Here is a 16864-nt window from a genome sequence, read left to right as displayed (position 1 = left end):
TACTGCTAGTGTGTCTAAATTGGACTATCTTTTCTGGAAAGGTAATTGGGAGTTTGTTTTTAAGAATGATCATAACTTTAGACTGGGAATGGTGGGTCACTCCTGTAATTCCAGCACTTTAGGAGGTCGGGGCAGGAGGATAGCTTAAGTCCAGGAGTTCATGACCAGCTTGGCAACACAGTGAGACCTTGTCTGTACTAAAAGTAGAAAAATTAGTTGGGTGTGGTGGCATGTGCCTGTAGTCCCAGCTACATGGGAGGCTGAGGTGGAAGGATCACTTGAGCCCAGGAGTTTGAGGCTACAGTGAGCTATGACTGTGCCACTGCACTCCAGCTCAGGCAACAGAGAGATATCCTGTCTCTAACAAAAAACAAAAACAAAAAACTTTAGATCCTGTAACTCTATTTATAGGAATCCATCTTCAGAAAATAATAGTCATAAATGTGACAAATGCTCATGGATGAAAATATTTAAGTATTATTTATGACAGCAAACCAAAAAGGAAAAGTATTTAAAAGTATTTAATTATCTAATATTAGGAGAAGGTTAAATCATCATACCTTTATATGAATGAATATTATGGTACTATAATCTAATATTTATAAAAATTTAATGATATAAGTAAATGACCATGATATAACAGTAAGTGAAAAAACATGACACAAGATAATAGAGAACTAGAGAGGAATGGAGGGTGGGAGGGAGAGAAATAGAACCTCAACTATCTGAAAAATAGGTACAACGAAAGGGTATAAGAAAATAAGGTTATGGTCCTGTTCCAAGATGGCCAAATAGTAACAGCTCTGGTCTGCACCTCCCAGCATGATTGACGCAGAAGATGGGTGATTTCTGCATTTCCAACTGAGGTACCTGGTTCATCTCACTGGGACTGGTTGGACAGTGGGTGCAGCCCACGGAGGGTGAGCCGAAGCAGGGCTGGGCATTGCCTCACCCGGGGTTGGTGGATTTCCTTTTCCTAGCCAAGAGAAGGCATGACAGACTGTACCTGGAAAAATGGGACATTTCTGCCTAAATACTGTGCTTTTCCAATGGTCTGAACAAATGGCATACCAGGAGATTATATCTCACGCCTGGCTCAGCGGGTCCCACACTCACAGAACCTTGCTCACTGCTAGCACAGCAGTCTGAAATCGACTTGCCAGGCAGCAGCCTGGCAGGGGGAGGGGCGTCCCCCATTGCTGAGGCTTGAGTAGATAAACAAAGCAGCTGGGAAGCTCTAACTGGGCGCAGCCAACTACAGCTCAGCAAGGCCTGCTACCACTATTGACTCCACCTCTGGGGACAGGGCATAGCTGAACAAAAGGCAGCAGAAACTTCTGCAGACTTAAATGTCCCTGTCTGACAGCTCTGAAGAGAGCAGTGGTTCTCCCAGCAAAGCATTTGAGCTCTGAGAATGGACAGACTGCCTCCTCCCCCATGTAGCCTAACTGGGACACACCTCCCAGTAGGGGCCGACTGATACTTCATACAGGCAGGTGCCCCTCTGGGATGAAGATTCCAGAGGAAGGATTGGGCAGCAATATTTGCTGTTCTGCAGCCTCCACCAGTGATACCCAGGCAAACAGGGTCTGGAGTGGACCTCCAGCAAACTCCAGCAGACCGGCAGCTGAGGGACCTGACTGTTAGAAGGAAAACTAACAAACAGAAAGGAATAGCATCAACATCAACAAAAAGGACATCCACACCAAAACCCCATCTTTAGGTCACCAACATCAAAGACCAAAGGGAGATAAAACCACAAAGCTGGGGAGAAACCAGAGCAGACAAGTTAAAAATTCTAAAAAGCCAGAGTGCCTTTTCTCCTCCAAAGGATCACAGTTCATCGCCAGCAACAGAACAGAACTGGACAGAGAATGACTTTGATGAGCTGACAGAAGTAGGCTTCAGAAAGTCGGTAATAACAAACTTCTCTGAGCTAAAGGAGCATGTTCTAACCCATTGCAAGGAAGCTAAAAACCTTGAAAAAAAGGTTAGATGAATGGCTAACTAGAATAAACAGTGTAGAGGAGACCTTAAATGACCTGATGGAGCTGAAAACCATGGCACAAGAGCCACGTGATACATGCAGAATCTTTAGTAGCCAATTCAATAAAGTGGAAGAAAGGGTATTAGTGATGGATGATCAAATTAAAGAAATAAAGTGAGAAGAGAACTTTAGAGAAAAAGAGTAAAAAGAAATGAACAAAGCCTCCAAGAAATATAGGACTATGTGAAAAGACCAAATCTACATTTGATTGGTGTACCTGAAAGTGATGGGGAGAATGGAACCAGGTTGGAAAACATTCTTCAAGATATTATCCAGGAGAACTTCCCCAGCTAGCAAGGCAAGCCAACATTCAAATTCAGGAAATACAGAGAACACCACAAAGATATTCCTCAAGAAAAGCAACCTCAAGACACATAATTGTCAGATTCACCAAGGTTGAATAAAAGGAAAAAATATTAAGGGCAGCCAGACAGAAAGGTCAGGTTACCCACAAAGGGAAGCCCATCAGACTAACAGCGAATCTCTCAGTAGAAACGCTACAAGCCAGAAGAGAGCAGGGGCCAATATTCAACATTCTTAAAGAAAAGAATTTTCAACCAAGAATTTAATATCCAGCCAAACTAAGATTCATAAGTGAAGGAGAAATAAAATCCTTTACAGACAAGCAAATGCTGACAGATTTTGTCACCACCAGGCCTGCCTTACAAGAGCTCCTGAAGGAAGCACTAAACATGGAAAGGAACAACCGGTACCAGCCACTGCAAAACATGCCAAATTGTAAAGACCACTGATGCTAGGAAGAAACTGCATCAACTAACTGGCAAAATAACCAGCTGATATCCTAATGTCAGGATCAGAGTCACACATAACAATATTAACCTTAAATGTAAATGGGCTAAATGCCCCAACTAAAAGACACAGCCTGGAAAATTTGATAAAGAGTCAAGACCCATCAATGTGCTGTATGCAGGAGACCAATCTCATGTGCAGAGACACACATAGGCTCAAAATAAAAGGATGGAGGAAGATCTACCAGGCAAATGGAAAGCAAAAAAAAGCAGGAGTTGCAATCCTAGTCTCTGATAAAACAGACTTTAAACCAACGAAGATCAAAAGAGACAAAGAAGGCTGTTACATAATAGTAAAGGGTTCAATTCAACAAGTAGAGCTAACTATGCTAAATATATATGCACCCAATACAGGAGCGACCCAGATTCGTAAAGCAAGTCCTTAGAGACCTACAAAGAGACTTAGACTCCTACACAATAATAATGGGAGACTTTAACACCCCACTGTCAATATTAGACAGATCAATGAGACAGAAGGTTAACAAGGATATCCAGGGCTTGAACTCAGCTCTGCACCAAGTGGACCTAATAGACATCTACAGAACTCTCTACCCCAAATCAACAGAATATACATTCTTCTCATCACCACATCACACTTATTCCAAAATTGACCACATAGTTGGAAGTAAGGCACTCCTTAGCAAATGTAAAAGAACAGAAATCACAACAAACTGTTCCTCAGACCACAGTGCAATCAAACTAGAACTCAGGATTAAGAAACTCCCTCAAAACCACACAACTACTTGAACTGAACAACCTGCTCCTGAATGACTACCATGTAGATAACAAAATGAAGGCAGAAATAAAGATGTTCTTTGAAACCAATGAGAACAAAGACAAAATGTACCAGAATCTCTGGGACACATTTAAAGGAGTGTGTAGAGGAAAATTGGTAGCACTAAATGCCCACAAGAGAAAGCAGGAAAGATCTAAAATTGACACCCTAACATCACAATTATAAGAACTAGAGAAGCAAAAGCAAACGAATTCAAAAGCTAGCAGAAGGCAAGAAATAACTAAGATCAGAGCAGAACTGAAGGAGATAGAGACACAAAATACCCTTCAAAAAAATCAATGAATCCAGGAGCTGGTTTTTTGAAAAGATCAACAAAATTAATAGACCACTAGCAAGACTAATAAAGAAGAAAAGAGAGAAGAATCAAATAGACGCAATAAAAAATGATAAAGGAGATATCACCACTGAGCCCACAGAAATACAAACTACCATCAGAGAATACTTTAAACACCTCTATGCAAATAAACTAGAAAATCTAGAAAAAATGGATAAATTCCTGAACACATACACACCTCTATGCAAATAAACTAGAAAATCTAGAAAAAATGGATAAATTCCTGAACACATACACCCTCCTAAGACTAAACCAGGAAGAAGTTGAATCTCTGAATAGACCAATAACAGGCTCTGAAATTGAGGCAATAATTAATAGCCTACCAACTATTTTAAAAAGTCCAGAACCAGATAGATTCATAACCGAATTCACCAGAGGTACAAATAGGAGCTGGTACCATTCTTTCTGAAACTATTCCCATCAATAGGAAAAGAGGGAATCCTCCCTAACTCATTTTATGAGTCCAGCATCATCCTGATACCAAAGCCTGGCAGAGGCACAACACAAAAGGAGAATTTTAGACCAATATCCCTGATGAACATCAATGCGAAAATCCTCAATAAAATACTGGCAAACCAAATCCAGCAGCACATCAAAAAGCTTATTCACCATGATCAAGTTGGCTTCATCGTGGGATGCAAGGCTGGTTCAGCATACACAAATCATAAACATAATTCGTCACATAAACAGAACCAAAGACAAAAAACACATGATTATCTCAATAGATGTAGACAAGGCCTTTGACAAAATTCAACAGCCCTTCATGCTAAAAACTCTCAATTAACTAGGTATTGATGGCACATATCTCAAAATAGTAAGAGCTATTTATGACAAACCCACAGCCAGTATCATACTGAATGGGCAAAAACTAGGAGCATTCCTTTTGAAAACTGGCACAAGACAGGGATGCCCTCTCTCACCACTCCTATTCAACATAGTGTTGGAAGTTCTGGCTAGGGCAATCAGGCAAGAGAAAGAAATAAAGGGTATTTAGTTAGGAAAGGAGGAAGTCAAATTGTCCCTGTTTGTAGATGACATGATTGTATATTCAGAAAACCCCATCATCTCAGCCCAAAATCTCCTTAAGCTGATAAGCAACTTCAGCAAAGTCTCAGGATACAAAATCAATGTGCAAAAATCACAAGCATACCTATACACCAATAACAAACAGAGAGCCAAATCAAGAGGGAACTCCCATTCACGATTGCTTCAAAGAGAATAAAATACCTAGGAATACAACTTACAAGGGATGTGAAGGACCTCTTCAAGGAGAACTACAAACCACTGCTCAACAAAATAAAAGAGGACACAAACAAATGGAAGAACATTCCATGCTCATGGATAGGGAGAATCAATACTGTGAAAATGGCCATACTGCCCAAGATAGTTTATAGATTCAATGCCATCCCCATCAAGCTACCAATGACTTTCTTCACAGAATTGGAAAAAAAAACACTTTGAAGTTCATATGGAACCAAAAAAGACCCCTCATTGCCAAGAAAATCCTATGCCAAAAGAACAAAACTGGAGGCATCACACTACCTGACTTCAAACTATACTACAAGACTACAGTAACCGAAACAGCATGGTACTGGTACCAAACAGATATATAGACCAATGGAACAGAACAGAGACCTCAGCAATAACACTGCACATCTACAACCACCTGATCTTTGACAAACCTGACCAAAACAAACAATGTGGAAGGTACGCCCAATTTAATAAATGGTGCTGGGAAAACTGGCTAGCCATATGTAAAAAGCTGAAATTCGATCCCTTCCTTATACCTCATACAAAACTTAATTCAAAATGGATTAAATACTTAAATGTTAGACCTAAAACCATAAAAACCCTAAAAGAAAACCTAGGCAATACCATTCAGGACATAGGCATAGGCAAGGACTTCGTGACTAAAACACCAAAAGCAATGGCCACAAAAGTCAAAATTGACAAATAGGATCTAATTAAACTAAAGAGCTTCTGTACTACAAAAGAAACTACCATCATACTGAACAGGCAACCTACAGAATGGGAGAAAAATTTTGCAATCTACCCATTTGGCAAAGGGCTAATATCCAGAATCTACAAAGAACTTAAACAAGTTTAAGAAAAGAACAACCCCATCAAAAAGTAGGCAAAGCATATGAACAGATATTTCTCAAAAGAAGACATTTATGCAGACACATGAAAAAAATGCTCATCATCACTGGTCATGAGGCAATGCAAATTAAAACCACAATGAGATACCACCTCACACCAGTTAGAATGGCAATCAATAAAGTCAGGAAACAACAGATACTGGAGGAGTTGTGGAGAAATAGGAATGCTTTTACATTGTTGATGGGAGTGTAAACTAGTCCAACCATTGTGGAAGACAGTATGGCGATTCCTCAAGGATCTAGAACTAGAAATACCATTTGACCCAGCCATCCCATTACTGGGTATATACCCAAAAGATTATAAATCATGCTACTATAAAGACACATGCACACATATGTTTATTGCAGCACTGTTTAGAGTAGCAAAGACTTGGTACCAACCCAAATGTCCATCAGTGATAGACTGGCTTAAGAAAATGTGGCACATATACACCATAGAATACTATGCAGCCATAACAAAGGATAAGTTCACGTCATTTGCAAGGACATGGATGAAGCTGGAAACCATCAATCTGAGCAAATTATCACAAGGACAGAAAACCACGCCTGTAATCCCAGCACTTTGGGAGGCCGAGGCGGGCGGATCACAAGGTCAGGAGATCGAGACCATGGTGAAACCCCGTCTCTACCAAAAAAGAGAAAAAAATTAGCCGGGCGCAGTGGCGGGCGCCTGTAGTCCCAGCTACTCGGGAGGCTGAGGTAGGAGAATGGCGTGAACCCGGGAGGCGGAGCTTGCAGTGAGCCGAGATTGCGCCACTGCTCCAGCCTGGGCGACAGAGCGATACTCCGTCTCAAAAAAAAAAAAAAAAGAAAAGAAGGTTATCTCTAGGCTGTGGAAGCTGGATAATTGTTACCATTTTAATTCTTTTCTCTACTTTCCAAATATTTAAAAATGGGCATGTATTGCATTTTATGTATTATCAGGAAAAGAAATATAAAAGGAAAATACTGTCCCAGTTATAAATATGCACTTCACTGGCACCTCACCCTATTAAACACTGGTTATCAGTCTTTCCTTTTCACAATTTAATGAGCATTTCTGTTTTGCATCTGGCATTGTCTTTTAGGTTTATAAGATTATTGCCATGCATCTTAAAGTTTTATGAGCTATTTAGTCATTTAGACTCGTAAAATATCTTCAGAGAATTGATCTAGCTGCTGAGCGATAGCAATTCCTTCCCCACAGCACAAATTCCCATCAGTTCACACCCAGTGTATAATATTTAATACATTTGTATTTACTTTTTAATTTTGTAGCAGTACAGATAACTCTGAGCTTTGTAATGTAATTTTTAAAAAATTATATTGTAAATACATGTAGAAATTCACTAACTATTTTAAAGTAAGAGTCATTTTTGTTTTCCACCAGTGACTGTCAGAAACCGTTTGGATTGTCACTTATATCGTCATCATCTACAGCAACATAAAATGACTTTGAATTTGGTTCAAACTAAAAGCATGATTTTTTTTTTTTTTTTTAACTCCAGGAATGTATACAAAGACTATCGCTTCCTTGAGCTGGCATGTGATTCCCAGGAGGATGTCGACAGCTGGAAGGCATCTCTGCTAAGAGCGGGGGTCTATCCTGATAAATCAGTAGTAAGTTGGATCTGTCTCTTATTTAAAAATTATTGTTAGTTATGCTTAAGAAAATATTAATCCTACATACCATATACTGGAGAAACTAGTTTTCTTACTGACTTAATTAATTCGTCACACTTTTAACTGATACTTCGTTTACTCTTTTTATATTTTTTAACAATGCTTTTTCCCTATTAGATTTCTATTTGAAGAAGTTAATCAGTATATTTGTTAAAGAAAATGTCCTACTCAGCCATAAAACACAATATATGCAGTCTCAGCCCAGTGCAAAGTTTTTTGTTTTATTTTAAAATTTCGTTTTTCTCTGTATGCTATTTCATACTTATCATGGTATTAATACAATCAGTATATCATCAGTCATAACAGCAACATTTTGACTTGCTTAAAATATACTCATTTTAATAAAAATCTATCCCCTTTCATTATGTCTGTATTCCCTGCATCCATAATTATATCTGTGTGCAAACTCTGTTTAATGTCCTCATGAGTGTGAAAGAACAAAAAGAAATATATTCCTTTTTCCACTTATCTTTATTAATATGCTTCGCGTGTCTTTAAGACACTTCTCTCATTCAAGTTAATAAACAGACCTTTTCTTTGTGTTCTTTGGAAAATGTAATATTACACAGTCTAGTCCAAATTTAAACAGAAGTCCTACCCAACATATGTACACCCGCCATTAAACAGACTCTGCCACTGAATGGACCTCTCCACTTGCTGCTTCCTCCTGAATCTCCAGATTGTCCAGGTTTCTCCCTGGAACTAACGTACTGAGACTAAGCCTTGGGGATTTACTTCAGCTTAACTCCTGAGGTGCCTACTTGGCTCTCGATCAGTTTATAGGAATGATCATGCATGAGTTGGGTCCTTTTTAGGTTCAAAATAGGGAGAGAGTCTTTTCAAGAGAAAGTCTGAGATATGGGTGAAACATAGGACAATTAAGGTATTTCTAGGGGGTTTTCAGGGCTGACCACAGTTATTTTAACTCACACATAGACCTCTTTACGCCATTCCATGCTATACTTGTCATCCTATACCTGTTTGGCACGTAAAACAATGAACTTCCCACAATATGCTTTGTGCTCTCCAAATGGAAGTTAAACTAGATGCTTTCCTGTCAATAGCCAGGAGTACAGAAGCATTCATATATGATTTTCATAATTGTTGTCGAGTTGTTCTTGTGTTACATGCATAGATATTTGCATAGATATGTACCACTCAATACTACATGTGAGAAGTCATTCAACATCACAGTACCACTTTTACTTTTGTTTTTAACTCTATCACTTATTACTCTTCCCTATCCATTGATGGTAGTGTGTTTAATTTTACAAATGTTCTATATTAAAAATGTACATATACCTAATTTTTTATTAATTCATTCCACACAAACCTTTGGGGCATATGCTTTTTGCCAGCTGCCATTCCTGGCACTGGTGATACAGAGGTGAACAATAGCAATAAGGTTCTGCCCACGCTGAAGCAGACATTAAACAAGGGAGTGAATAATGATAATTGTGCACCATTATTTAAGATAGCGATAAGTTCTATAAAATGTTAAGTAAGTTAAAGGGACAGACAGTGAGAGTAAGGGGCAGGTGAGCTTTATTTTAGTCAAGGTGATGAGGGAAGGCTTCTTCGAAGAGTTGACATTTGAGCAGGCTCTTTAAAGAAGGGAGGGAGTAAAGGATCTGGAAGTCTGAAGAAGAGCACTCTTGGCAGAGGATAGCCAGTGCGAAACCAAGCTCAGAGTCTTAGAGGAGCACCAAGGCCAGTGTGTCTGGAACACTGTGAGGGAAGACAAAGGTGGTAGTTGGTTAACGAAGAAAGGTATCAGGGAGCAGGTGATATAGACCTTGAAGGAAGGGACGAGTCTTTTGAATTTTATTCTGAGTGAGATGGAAGTCACTACTAGGTTTCAAGTCACTTAGTGACATAAGATTTATGTATTTAAAAGCTCATTATGGTTGGAAATGGTGAGAGGTAGTAAAGCATGTGGGTTCAAGCATGGGGTGTTGTGTCACACCGCCTATATTTACATTCCAGGTGCTTCCTTCAAGCTGTGAAGTCTTGGGCAGGTTACCTAGCCTTTTCACATTTCAAGATTCTCGTTTCTGAGATGAAGATAACAGTAGTCTTTTACAGGGCAGTTGATAGGATTAAATGAGATAATGCAGGGAAAGCATTGAACAGGGCAGGTACAAGTAAGCACTACATTTTCATCTATAATTATAATTATTATGATTCTTATTATGAATATTTTCATCAAAACGACTTTCTTTAACAGCTAGGGGAAGGTTGAAATGCTGTGAATATTATCATGTAGCCCAGTGAGATTATAAACGCTTTATTATTTTCTGTCTTCCAAATATGCTTGTATGCTTGGTTATTTGTGTGTGTGTGTGTGTGTGTGTGTGTGCACGCGTGCGTGTGTCTGCCTTAACATGCAACTATAATGTTTGCGAAAATGTTTTGTTAAGTCATGATTTTGTAAATTAAACCTCTTTTAAATGCACTAGACAAGTTTGCTATTTAAACAAAAATAATGCTTAGCCAGGCATGGTGGCACACACCTGTGATCCCAGCTACGAGGGAGAAAAGGATTGCTTGAGCCTGGGAGGTCCAGACTACAGTGTTCATGCCACCTCACTCCAGCCTGGGTGACAGAATGATACCCTGTCTCAAAAACAAAAACAAAAACTTATAATGAGTCTCTTATGAAGGAAAAACTGTCCTAGAAAATCAGTTATTCATCTCCCAGTAAACTGGCTGGATTTTTATGTATTCATAGCTCTACATCAAAAAGACAAATATTTTCTATTTTTAATTAGAATACTGAATTTTAAGCAAATCTCACTACATAATCTGTTTTGATTCTTTTTATATCATTTTTATTTGTTTGTAAACACATATTTGGTACAATTGCTTAGAAGATCAAGACAAAGGAACTTTTAGTACATACCAAAGGCAACACAGGAAATTAAATTTAGCAGTATGCAATGATGTTGCCTTTTCTCAGTTTTTATCATAAACAATATTTGCATTTCTTATGCACAATGTAGTCCTACAGGTCATATTACATAATTGCTTAACTTTCAGATATTTAAATGGCAGCTAACTGATGAAATTAACTAGAATGCTTATCTGAAGTTTCTATTTTGTGAACACTCACTTATATTTCGGGGAAGGAAATTATTTTTAGGTAGTTATTCCTAATTTAGAATAACCTAATAACAGATGCCTTTGTCTATGTAAATTTTTAGAATGTCTAAGTAGTATGATTTTGCTTTCATATCAATAAGCCATTGAGTCTACAAATCAGTCAGTTGCTACCCTAATAATGAAACATTTATGTGTCATGCATGGACATGAGTCTAAACTTAGAAAGTTCTGCTTTCTGCACAAGATACTTCTATTTTGACTGGAAAGAAATCTCTATATAGATCATTTTAAAAAATTGTGTAAGTTTGACATCATTAGATAAATAGCCATAACCCAAATTTGAATGAAATGCTGTTTTAGACAGATCTTATTTTCTAGTAAGGTTATATATGGACACTTTAAAAAATAACATTCTCATATATATTTTTATTCATCACGTCCAAGTAATGAAATGGTTTTATGTCACTCAAATCAAAATCTTCTGCTCCCCTGTTTCTTTTGTCTCTTAAGTTATTTATCTTGGGGTTTTCCAAAATTTTCTTTCTTTCCTTCCCTTCCATCCCCTTTCCTCCCTTCTTTCTTTCCCTTCATCCATCACTATTAAAGTGGACTCTACAGATTCAAAGATTAAAAAGATGAAATTCCTACTTAATAGGAATTCTAAGCCTAGTGAAAGAGAAAGATGCAAATAAATGCTCGACAATATGATAAGAACTACAGTGGATATCTGTATAAAATACAACAGCCCTACTATTTTTCCATATGGATTTTCTAGTTACTTTTACTCTCTTTCATCTTTCTGGATCCAAAGCAAAATGTAGAATTTTTGTCTGAGTAGTGGCATCTATGGCTCTAAATGAGGAGTCCTGGATTCAGGCTACTGACTTGCTCTGTAAATTTACACATAACTTCCTCTGAGCCACCGACTTAGCATTCTACCAGTCACCTGATATTTCTGAGCAGCCACAATATTTTAAAACTGTATTTAAATCTGAATTTGGATTTAGCAGAATTTTATTTTTTCCATTTCTATTTTCTGTGGTCACTAAATTGAAATTACAACCATTGTAAAATTTGATATCATTAAGAAAATATGTAGGACGTTATCCAGTTTCAAAGTAAAGATGTCTCTAATGTAATTCATTAATAGTTATTTTCACAGATGAGACTGAAATATAATCAATCTGTATTGTGTGTGTATGTGTTTGTGTATCAGTCATAAGAGGCTACAATCAGACAACTTTTAAAGGATTATTTTATTGACACATGTACATAAATTTTTCCTACATATGTTATTATAAATAAATGTGAATTTGATTAAATATCTAAAGAACATGATATAACAAACAACTGACTTTTCTGGCACAGTTTTGTTGGCTTACAATATTTAAATTATATAAAACATGAAAGAATTCCAAATTTAAATTCCTTGAAACATAATGTGTGCCATGGAATGAGGTAGACTTCCAGTCAAATCCACTCACAGTTGAAGCCTTAGCCCACCATTTACTAGCCATGTGGCTCAGGCAACTTACTTAACCTTCCAATTGTTGATTCTTCTCTAAACTCAACTTAATGCCTTCCTCAGAGTGATTTTATAGGATTAAATGGAGGTTCTTCTGCATCACAACTAGTTCAGTGCCTTCAACTGGGTGAATGTGTTCAATGTCTCATAGCCTTTATTTATTTATTTATTACACTTTAAGTTCTAGGATACATGTGCAGAACGTGCAGGTTTGTTACATAGGTATATATGTGCCAAGGTGATTTGCTGTACCCATCAGCTAGTCATCTACATTAGGTATTTCTCCTAATGCTATCCCTCCCCTAGCCCCCCACCCCCCGATAGGCCCCAGTGTGTGATGTTCCCCTCCTTGTTTACACTGTTGGTGGGAGTGTAAATTAGTTCAACTATTGTGGAAGATAGTGTGGCGATTCCTCAAGGATCTAGAACCAGAAATACTATTTGACCCAGCAATCCCATTACTGGACATATACCCAAAGGATTATAAATAATTCTACTATAAAGATACATGTACACATATGTTTACTGCAACACTGTTCACAAAAGCAAAGACTTGGGACCAACCCAAATGCCCATCAATGATAGACTGGATAAAGAAAATGTAGCACATATACACCATGGAATACTATGCAGCCATAAAAAAGGATGAGTTCATGTTGTTTGCAGGGACATGGATGAAGCTGGAAACCTTCATTCTCAGCAAACTAACACAACAACAGAAAACCAAACACTGCATGTTCTTACTCATAAGTGGGAGTGGAACAATGATCTTTTTATTATTTAAAATCATTGTGTCCATGAAGCTGTAATTCCCAATTAAGTATTACTTCCCTTCTCTTAGAAAACTATCAGTTGGGTTTGGGTGTGTGAAGGAGAATTTCCCATCTATTGGCTAAGCAAGCTGAGTTGTTTAAAGGGAGATCTGATGGAGGCTGATGACAGGCCAGCCTCCATCAGTCAGTCAGGAGTGAGCAGAGAGGCTGTCAGGAGCTGAGAATTCACAAGCCTGCTCTCAGATGCCCGCTTACTGGTAGGAAGTCTGAAACAATGTCCTGGAAACAAATTTGGTGCAAATCCAGTTTTGCATATTTACTAAGTCTGACACCTCAGAGCTTTTAAAGAGGTTTTATTAGCTGTGTATATAAGTGGTCTTCCCCTATCGTGTATTTTTCTTAAGAGATTAAAAATGATGGCAGGAAGTGAATCACCCTGGAACTTCACCATTCCTTCTGAACTCAGGACTCTCCCAGCCATAACTCATGCTCTTAGGTCTGCTTTGCAGATTGAAACCACTTTACAATGCAGTCCTTTTGAAACGTCAGAAATTCCTCTTGGACAAACTCTGAAAGTGAATTTTTCTCTGTGTCAAATAACAGGAGAAAAAGTCTCTATGTTATTGTAGGAGAAGAAGAGGAATGGTCACAGACCTGCATACATATTTATTAAAGTGGTGATGACCCCTTATTTGCATTTTTTCAGCAGTCTAATAATGCAAGACTTAAAATGCCCGGTACTTAGCACCCAACGCATAACTTTGTTCGTAGCATTTTTAGCAGAACTTAGAAGAGCTGCATGACCAATTCTGAAGAGTCTTAGTTTTTCTTCAATGAAGTGCTTTCAGGGATCTAAACATAAATTGCTGCCACACAGAGCAGTGAAGGGAATTATAAAGCATTTACATTTCACCATTCATGACTGTTATGCCTCTCTCAGAATAGACAGTTGGGAAATGATTGAATGAAACAAGAAATGGCCAAGCCACACCACGTCCTCCGCTTGTGTGTTTCTTGTATTTAAGGATTAAGGCCTCCTACTCTGTGACATCATTGTTGCCACTACAAACAGAACCATCTGCCATCGAGTGGGGAAGCCAGTCATTCCCTAATGTGCAAAAATACTTGGTTGAACTCCTGAAACTTATTTGGTAGATCAAAAGCTGCACTGCTGTGGAATGCAATAAACTCCATCTGTTTGAGGTATTTTCAGCAATATTGCACTTCTTTGGAGAACCAGGGTCCCATTATTCTCTAAAATAGACTTTTATTCCTGGTAAAATTCCTAGTGGGGATCTTTATTGCCTTATTGAACAGTTGGCATCATTTTTAAAAAGGACTCTTTTTTTCCCTTCATTCATTCTCATGCCATTATTTATGTCTCAGATAAGCCAGTGTGTTAACGGTTATATCATAGCAACTCACAATGCCAAGAAACTTCTCTTCACTACTTTATCAGTGTCTTTAAATTTACATTTTCTTTATTAAATATGATGGTCCCTGGATTGGGCATTTGCCTAGATCGTGAATTGGCATTGTTCTCCAGAAAACATACTCTCCTGGGATCATTTCCTTATTGCTCTCCAGAAAATATCTGTATATATTATTTCCCCCTCCGCATCCTCAACTTAAAACTAAATGCCAGATCTGCAGCCAGACCTGTGACTCCACCCGGTTCTAGGTCTCCACAGATGCACACACTTTATTCACAGCTCTCTTCCACCCTGTGTCTCAGCGAGAAATTCCTTCTGGGCCCCTTGTGAGAAGAGTTCAGATCTGTTCCCGGCCCATATCCCATCACGTCTCCCCCACAGGATCTGACCTTGTGAGGACTCGGGCTGCCCCGGGAGTAATGAATCACCGTCTTATTTTTTTAGGCCATATGTGAGTTAAATTGTTTGATATAAATCATACTCTTGCAGCTCAGGGTTGAAACAGGAGAGCCATTTGCCCTGCCGCCTGCTGCTCGCGGTTCTGTGTCTTTACCCAGAGAGTCGCTTTTAGAAATGACTACATGTTTGTGACTAACCTTTCCAGACCCATTTCTTGAGTGTGGACTCATGTTTGTTTTGGCAGCGTCCCCACTATACAGTCCTTGCTTCCCATGCCAACCTAAGGCAAAACTCATAATTTACAAAATAAAGGAATGGTCCAGATGGAGGTCGTCACTTGGTCTGCTTACCCTGTCTCCCCAGAACCACCCACTCCTTTCCTCTGCTCTCTTTTCCTTCTTTTTTTTTTTTTCTTTTTTCCACCTTCTTTGAAACCAAGGATGCAGTGTTTGTTTAAAAATGCACTGGCTGATGAAATTTTCCACTGCTTGGCATGTTGGAGGAGGAGCTGTCAGGAAAGGGCAAGCTGGCACACAAAATGCTCTGCCTTTCATGCTAACAGTTCACTTATTACTGATTCAAACCAATTCTTTCTGGCCATGTTCCCATACCCCAAGTATTCCAAATAGAAAGAAAGGGGGAACTGTCATAATTTTCCGCTGTTATAAACGTATGATTTCATGTAACCTATGTGGATTCTCTGACTTGTCCATGAGCTCCGCGGATGCTGTATGTGTATGTATGAGATGTCAGTGAATAGTTAAATCATTTGCTTTGATTTCGCTCTAGCAAGAAAAACCTCATCATTTTATTTTTTTAATATCCAGAGAAAGAAGAAAAAAACCCTCATAAATTTAAAATAAATTTCTGTTTAACATATTTCTCTTTCTTTTCCTTGCGTCTACACACACAGGGGAACAACAAAGTAAGTTATTTGTCCTCTTGCAGCTCTTCTGTGCCCCCAGCCTCTGCTCCGCTCCTGCATGTCTTGACAATAGTGTTGCTGTGCATGCTGGAATGACTGTCATCTGTTACAGTGCATGAATTATATGGGGTGTGCAAATTTAGGGGAAAATGTGCATTTGCACTACCATAATGACTGTTCTGTTTTGACTTTTGGGAAGGGAAGCATTCTGTCCTTCAGGGTTGGTTATTGGCTAGTTCAGAGAGGTTGACATTGTAAGGAAAGAGCTCCCACACTGAGAGTAAGGATTTTGAAGATTTAATAATGAGGACTCTTCTGCAGAAAGGGTAGAGCAATCTGATGAAATTCAGTGCAGCTGAAATTTTTGACTAAAACTCAAAGCTCTTATGTTAATGTGCAGTTACAAAAACCCCAAACTGGAGTCTTAAATAGCAGTATGGCTGGCTTTGTTGACGAAACTGAACTAGATCAGTGTTCTGGCTTTGAAGGTGCCTTAAAATGGATAGAGGAGGGTGGGGTCAACATTTCACTTGGCTTCTGTGCCCTTGATGTCTTCCAGCTGGATGGAAGCAGGCGGGTGTGGGGAATGCAGGGGGTGGCCGAAATGTGTATGATAGCTTTGTGAAACCAGGCAACACACAGGAATGGTGGAAATTTTTCTAATATTGTCATATAGATCAATGAGCAATTTAATAGATCATAGAGTTGCTAGTTTGTTTAAATTTTAATTCAACTTTTCCAAAAGATTAGAACTATTTCTCACTTATATTAGAAATATAATAGTAATGTAGTTTGAGAAGATGGTCTTACATTTAGCTGGGTGATTTGTTTTCTCATTTTTTCTATGGAGATATATTAGTGCTTCATCCTACCAGGTGGCCCACTTAAAATGGGCCTCAT

At 38.5% G+C, this 16864-nt stretch overlaps 1 protein-coding gene across 7 annotated transcripts in view; it reads left to right on the top strand.

Annotated features, from left to right (window-relative positions):
* DNM3 (dynamin 3) overlaps positions 1-16864 on the top strand; it is a 568793-nt gene that overhangs the window by 454070 nt on the left and 97859 nt on the right. For all 7 annotated transcript variants that reach the window (XR_012091293.1, XM_007989500.3, XM_007989506.3 and 4 more), the window contains one exon: positions 7633-7744. Coding sequence is in view for 6 of the 7 variants with exons in the window: in XM_007989500.3 (XP_007987691.2) it covers positions 7633-7744 (112 nt within the window). In the remaining variant the exon portion in view is untranslated. The remainder of the gene's footprint in view (positions 1-7632; positions 7745-16864) is intronic.

This window comes from Chlorocebus sabaeus, chromosome 25, assembly GCF_047675955.1.
Source record: "Chlorocebus sabaeus isolate Y175 chromosome 25, mChlSab1.0.hap1, whole genome shotgun sequence".
NCBI classification, from domain to species: Eukaryota; Metazoa; Chordata; class Mammalia; order Primates; family Cercopithecidae; genus Chlorocebus; species Chlorocebus sabaeus.
This window is presented reverse-complemented; position numbering and strand designations above follow the sequence as displayed.